We start from the raw sequence: 6,445 nt of genomic DNA on the forward strand, positions 1-6,445 counted from the left end.
ATTTCTATTTACTATTACTAAAAGTTATTTTTCGGAAACCATCCGTCTTCGGACATTGCTAATGACGACGAGGAGAACGTGATACCAATATACGAATAAAAAAAAAATCTTTCTTTTAATTAGATTGAGGCCCTAACTATTTGTATTATTGAGTCAATTGATTGATTAGTGTTAAATGCCACTTTCAGCTCTTTAGTGCTATTTCATGGCTGTCAGATTTTAAATGATGGAGGAAGCCTAATGCCGCGACAGGACCAAAACCTTCAGAAGGAACATTGATAAATATTGGAAGTCGTGCGCTCCTACAATGTGCATGGTTCAAACTCACAACCTCAGTGTTGACATGGAGTGATTCAGTAGTAAGACTACTTAGACCAATCCGTCACAGAAGCCCCTAGAGTCAATTGCTGAAAAGTCAGCATTTTTAGTACATTTTTTTCATTGCTGATCTTTTTTATGTTTAGTTTATTTGTCTGTCAATTATAATTATCAAGATAATTAAAAAACAAGGGTGTGTCCATAGTACACAAATGCCCCAATCGCACTAGTATCAATTTCTAAGTTCAATGGACAGTGCAATGATTTATTGGTAGACATGTTTCTCTATTATCTTGAAGATGCCAAGCTTGATGGTGAAACATGTCCACCAATAAAATAATAACTTTGCAGCAATTTACGAGTATTGTCTTAATGTCTATTATTTATTTACAGTTTAGTGCCAAACATTTCTAAATTATTTCATACAAACAATGTATTGGTCTTTGAAGTCAACTTTAATATAAAGAATAAGACAATATACATGTAAATATAATAGATAATTTTAGTAACAAATAAATATTCAAAATCAATAAGTGGCACACAAATGACTGTAAAGCAGAACAATTAAAAATAAACATCTCTGTCCTATAAGTCTTTGCCATAGATTTTATAGAAAAAATTAACAGTTTTGTCACATAGATCATAAGATTATTTGATCAAAGAAGTATATATGGCCAATCTACCCTTTATTTGTATCACTTGAGTGGTCAAATTCAAAAATATTTTTACATCAGTATCACATAAAACCATGTTATATTGTGCTTAAACAAATGTAAAAAAATATATTTATATTTTACAAATTTCAATTTTTATCATTTTTATTTACCTCTATATTTTTTTAGATTTAGATTTTTCTTTAGGCTGCCTTACATATAAATATACATACAATTAAAACTGAAGTACACAATCATTGCTCATATTGTGATTAAAATTGTTTAACAGAAAAATTAAAAAAGATGTGCTTTGATCAGTTATGAAACAACCCTCCACCAAAAAACCAAAGGATGTAAATATTTATAGGGTGGCTAGTTGTCCTGTCAGTATTCACCACCAAAAATTGAGAAGGTCCACCATTTTGAGTGTAATAGACTAGTTGTCATGTGTAGCTCAAAAGTTAAGGTAACATTATACATCTTTTAAGTACAGACCCTGATTACAATGTGTATAATTATTTTTAAAAGGAACCATGTTGTTGATGCGCAAATTGGCATAATCTTTTTTATCCCTACATGTATGGAAATACAAAATCTAATTGATAGCACAAATTTCTTTCAAAACAGGACCCCAAATTTTTACTGGACCATCAGATTTTGTAGTCATCATTACCCTAAGGCTAAAAAAGGATTGGAGCACTTCAATAATAATCATGAAAGCAAACTTAAAATAAAAGAAGACCAGCGTTAGCAGAAATCTAACAAGATGACTTAACAAAATAAAATAATAAACAACAATGTTTTGATCTATATAATACCTGACAAATTCATGTTTGATCTCATCAGAATTTAGTATTTTAAAGCACTTACTTTTCATCTTTTTATCACAAATCTTCAATAGAAAAAGACCCCATTTAAAATTAAAAAGAAAAAAGATATCCTAAATCGATCTTTTATACACATATAATCATGACATAGGTCAGAAGCAAAATCTGAATATTGACAACCCTCATAATTAAAAAAGACATATCAGTATTGCAAATTATTTAGCATCTTGAGTACATGTACATGTATAAGAAATGAAGATGAATTTTTAGTTTTTACATCAGCAGTTGTCATCTCAACACATAAACATCAAATACCTGATTGATGTTTTCTGTAACCATGGTAACTCAAATCAATGACACAAATCACAACAGACATTTATATGCAAAAATCCTTTTCTTTTATTGCTGTTCTTCATCACAAAATCATTGTGAGGCCTTCAATATGGGTAAAACTTCTAACCTCACTCTCAAGTTAAAAAGAAAACTAGAATTTTTACATTCTTACTAATAAGTTTTGTATTGCAATGTGGATTTTTAAGTCTAAAAACAAACAGTCATTTAGGCAAAAAAATAAAATTAAGAGTCCATGAATGTCTATCCTATGTCTTATGCTCCCCAATAGTTAGGCATTACATTTAAATTTGGAATTTTGATAAGTTTTGACAAAATGGCATTACCTTTTTATAATTCAAGATAGAAAAATTTAGCAAAATAACCAAAACAAAACACCTAACATACAATTTTTCTATAAACATGATATAAGAAAACTTACAACACACATGCCTTCAGTTGGCTGAAGAGCTAGTAAAACAATGTAATATGTTAATATCCATAGCATTAAAACCTTTAAAAATCCAATTTTATAATATGATACAACTCAACATTTGACTTATATGAGGTATTATAGCACAAGTTTGATATTCACTCTTTTAAAATGAAATACTGGTATTTCTCCCTTTTTTTCTCTTCTTCATTCTTTGGAGATCTTATCCCATCTGCCACTAAAATAGAAAAAGAAAAATGTAGTCGTGGCAAGATTATATCTCCATCTTACACCCTCTCCTGCTCACAATATAAGTTATAAAACATATTCCATGTATTCTTGATTAAACAAATTAAGATTGCTACATTAAGGAAATTGTTACAATTAAAATCTGCTAGCTGAATATATGTAACACTCCCAAACGTGTCCTGTCCCCCAAACGTGTCCGATTCCCCCAAACATGTCTATTCTCCCGAAACGTGTCTGTAATATCCAATATTCCCCAAACGTGTCTGATTTTATAACCCCTAAACGTGTCCGATAATTGTTATTCGCCAAAACGTGTCCACTATTAAACGACAGGACGTCTCACGTCTTTTAGCGCTAATACATGAATAAAATCAATAACGTTTACGACTATTCTATAATGGGGGACACAGTTGATGAAGTCGTCATTTATTAGTTTTAGTTGGTTCAATGCCGGTTGTTATTGCAAGTTTAACCTGTAACATATAAATCAACTTTTTTTTTTGACTGAAATTGCTTAGTTGCAAGTATTATGCTCGTTTAGAGCGCACATACATGTACAAATAATTCTAATTCAGTTGAATTAATCGTTTACTATGTAAGTATTCTGTACTAATAAACTCTGATGATGCCTTTTATATTACAGCTAATTTCCTAATGCATGTAGAACAAAACTTTGGTTAGCTTGCTTGCTTGGTTTTTATATTGTACAATCCATAGGATAACAACCAATTAAATTCAAATATAATATATTCAGGTTAAACAATGCCTATATATATTGTTTAAAAATGTCAATCTTATTTACAAAGCTTGTATTAACAATTATACAAACAAAGCAAGCAAGCAAAACAAAGTTTTACTTTGCAAGCAATAAGAAATCAGCTGTAATCCGCGAATACTTCACGGGGGTTTTTTAAAAGAATTGACTTCCTTTTTTTTTTCAACAGTCCTGATATTTTAAAAGATATTCAAATCATAAACTGGTTATCAGGTATTTTAATAAATTTTAGGTTTCCAGTATCACTACTAAAGTGAAGACATACAAACAAGAGTCATAAGTCCAGTGCCAAATATTTCATGCATTATTCGAACGATATCATATTAACAATAAATACTATATACATAAGTTTTATTATCATACCGGGGATTTAGGACTGGGCCTAAATTTGTTTACGATTATTTGGGATTAACATTTATTTAGTTAAACTTAAAAATCTAAAGAGCCAGTAAAGACCGATTTAACTTCAATAAGAAACTATTTGATTCTCTCAAAAAATAGAAAAAAAACCCTCTTAAAATTATAAAGTGGTAGTAAGGTTTTATATTATGAACTTTTGGTTTCGAGCATCACTCAAATACACGCAAAGAAGAGACATTACGTCCAGTGGCAAATAGTTCATTATATATTTGCCGGAACTCTTGGATTGTTCCTTAATTATTCCGGGAATTTGGGATTATGCCTAAATGTGTACAGTTACAAGAATTTACACTTTACGGTTATTAGGAATTTACACTAATCATAACTCGGAATTAAATTATATTTGTTTTGGAGCGGAAAAGGACAGTTTTATTTTTACGGAATATCAGTATAACAATCTTTTATTTCCCTAAAAATATGTTATAGGACAAGTTTGAGGAATTGGGCACGTTTGAAGGATTGGACACGTTTGGGTGTTTATTAAAGATGGACACGTTTAGGCGTCTGAATAATACAAATGACACGCTTTGACGCCCTTTGTACAACTAGACATGTTTTGCAGTTCAGTGACGTCGATGTGGACACGTTTGGGAGTATCGGACACGTTTGGGGGGAAGGACACGTTTCTGAGTGTTACATATATACATATCTATCATTGTATATTTGCAAACATTTCCTTTTGTATTTCTAACTGAATTTGATAAAGAGTTCCAGAACACTACTGGGAAGAAAGAGATGTATTTTGATTGGTGTTAAATACTACTTTCAGAAATATTGGTTATTAAGTGGCTATCCCTTTTTATTGGTGGAGGAAGTCAGAGTGCCTGGTTAGAACCACAAACCTGTGTCATATATATTTGGAATCATGTGAACCATATGGGGTTCGAAATCACCTCAGTGTTGACAAGCTAATGTTACAGTAGTTAAATACATTGTACATAGACATCTTGGCCACCTTAAAGGCCCTGAGAGTGAAATTCAGTGCTAGTTCGATCAGACCTGTTTGAAAGGAATCTTTAAGATACTGGTATATAGCTTTTGAAGAAATTTTCAGCTAAAAGATTACTATAGAGGAACATAGACTGACAGGTATTTTAATTTCAGCTAATACCTTTAATCCTCCTTCTCCTTGGGGCTGTGAATTAGCTTTCCTTTCAGCTTCTTCTCGTTTTTGTTGTTTTCTCTTCACATTTTCAGGATCTTTAAGTCCTCTTCCTTCGGTAGCTTTCTGTCTTTGCTCTGCTGCTGCTGCTTGTTGTCGTCTCTTTGTTTCCTAGAGGTAAATATCATCTACATATAGAATACTGTTAATTCAGACATATATATAGACATTCAATGGCTAGAGGTATAGGGGGAGGGTTGAGATCTCATAAACATGTTTAACTCCGCCGCAATTTAGTGCCTGGCTCCTGACCTTTGTTAGTCTTGTATGATTTTTAATTTTAGTTTCTCGTGTATAATTAGTATGACGTCCATTATCACTGTACTTAAGTATACATATTTTTTAAGGGGGTAGCTGAAGGACGCCTACGGGTGCGGGAGTTTTTCGCTACATTGAAGACCCATTGGTGGCCTTCGGCTGTTGTCTGCTCTATGGTCAGGTTGTTGTTGCTTTGACACATTCCCCATTTCCTTTCTCAATTTTATAGAAAATTTAATAAAACCCTGCATATATTAAAACATTCAAATTTTATATATAATTTTATGAGTTTTCAGAAAAGCAACTGGATTTTAGCTTTCTAGACCTATTAGTTTTAAATACAATTGTTTATAAAACAGGAAATAATAATACAACGAAACCTAGTCCAAATAATTATGACGTCTTGAAAGGCTATTATAATTTTTTTCTTTGACGCCTTACATCGATGTAAGGCGTCAAAGAAAAAAATTATAATAGCCTTTCTAGACGTCATAATTATTTGGACTAAACGAAACCATGAAACACGATTCGTCAAGACCCTAAAAGCTAAAATTTGAGCTAAACGTCCTTTTCAACTCATAAAGATGTGTGTCATTATTGAGAAACATATTTACTGGTGATGGCTGATCATAATCATCAGATTGTCCTCCAAGACAGGGCAAACAAAGTCCCATATTTAGGAAACCTTTACAAAAACTCCAATATCCTATGTTAGGCTGTCTGCATTTTCGACCCAGATAAAAGCTTACTAAGAATATTCCTTGCATGATAACTTTTAGGTATGACTAAACACCAAACCCAAAATTTTAAAAAGAAAAGCGTAACAACATTTCTAATTAAAATATTTTCTACAAGCAGGGCTATGATAGTTAAATAATAATTAAAACATTCAACAGATGAAACAGTATAACGGTACGTACATGAAAATTACATTTGACACTACGTTCAGAAAAAATAGAAGGGTTACATGAAGTACAGCTATGTCGTTTGCCTGTCAGACATCATCGCATTTTCCATGTG

General features: G+C 31.7%; 1 protein-coding gene across 1 annotated transcript; it reads right to left on the bottom strand.

The window, feature by feature from the left end:
* Window positions 1-754: 754 nt before the first annotated feature.
* LOC139492018 (uncharacterized) lies at window positions 755-6,206 on the bottom strand. The gene is made up of 3 exons (XM_071280054.1): window positions 6,040-6,206; window positions 5,117-5,278; window positions 755-2,799 (listed from the first exon to the last, which is right to left on the bottom strand). The coding sequence occupies exons 1-3, from the start codon at window positions 6,190-6,192 to the stop codon at window positions 2,785-2,787; spliced, it is 330 nt and encodes a 109-aa protein (XP_071136155.1). The 5' UTR covers window positions 6,193-6,206; the 3' UTR covers window positions 755-2,784.
* Between the last annotated feature and the right edge of the window lie 239 nt (window positions 6,207-6,445).

The sequence above is a fragment of the Mytilus edulis genome, chromosome 10 (genome assembly GCF_963676685.1).
Source record: "Mytilus edulis chromosome 10, xbMytEdul2.2, whole genome shotgun sequence".
NCBI classification, from domain to species: Eukaryota; Metazoa; Mollusca; class Bivalvia; order Mytilida; family Mytilidae; genus Mytilus; species Mytilus edulis.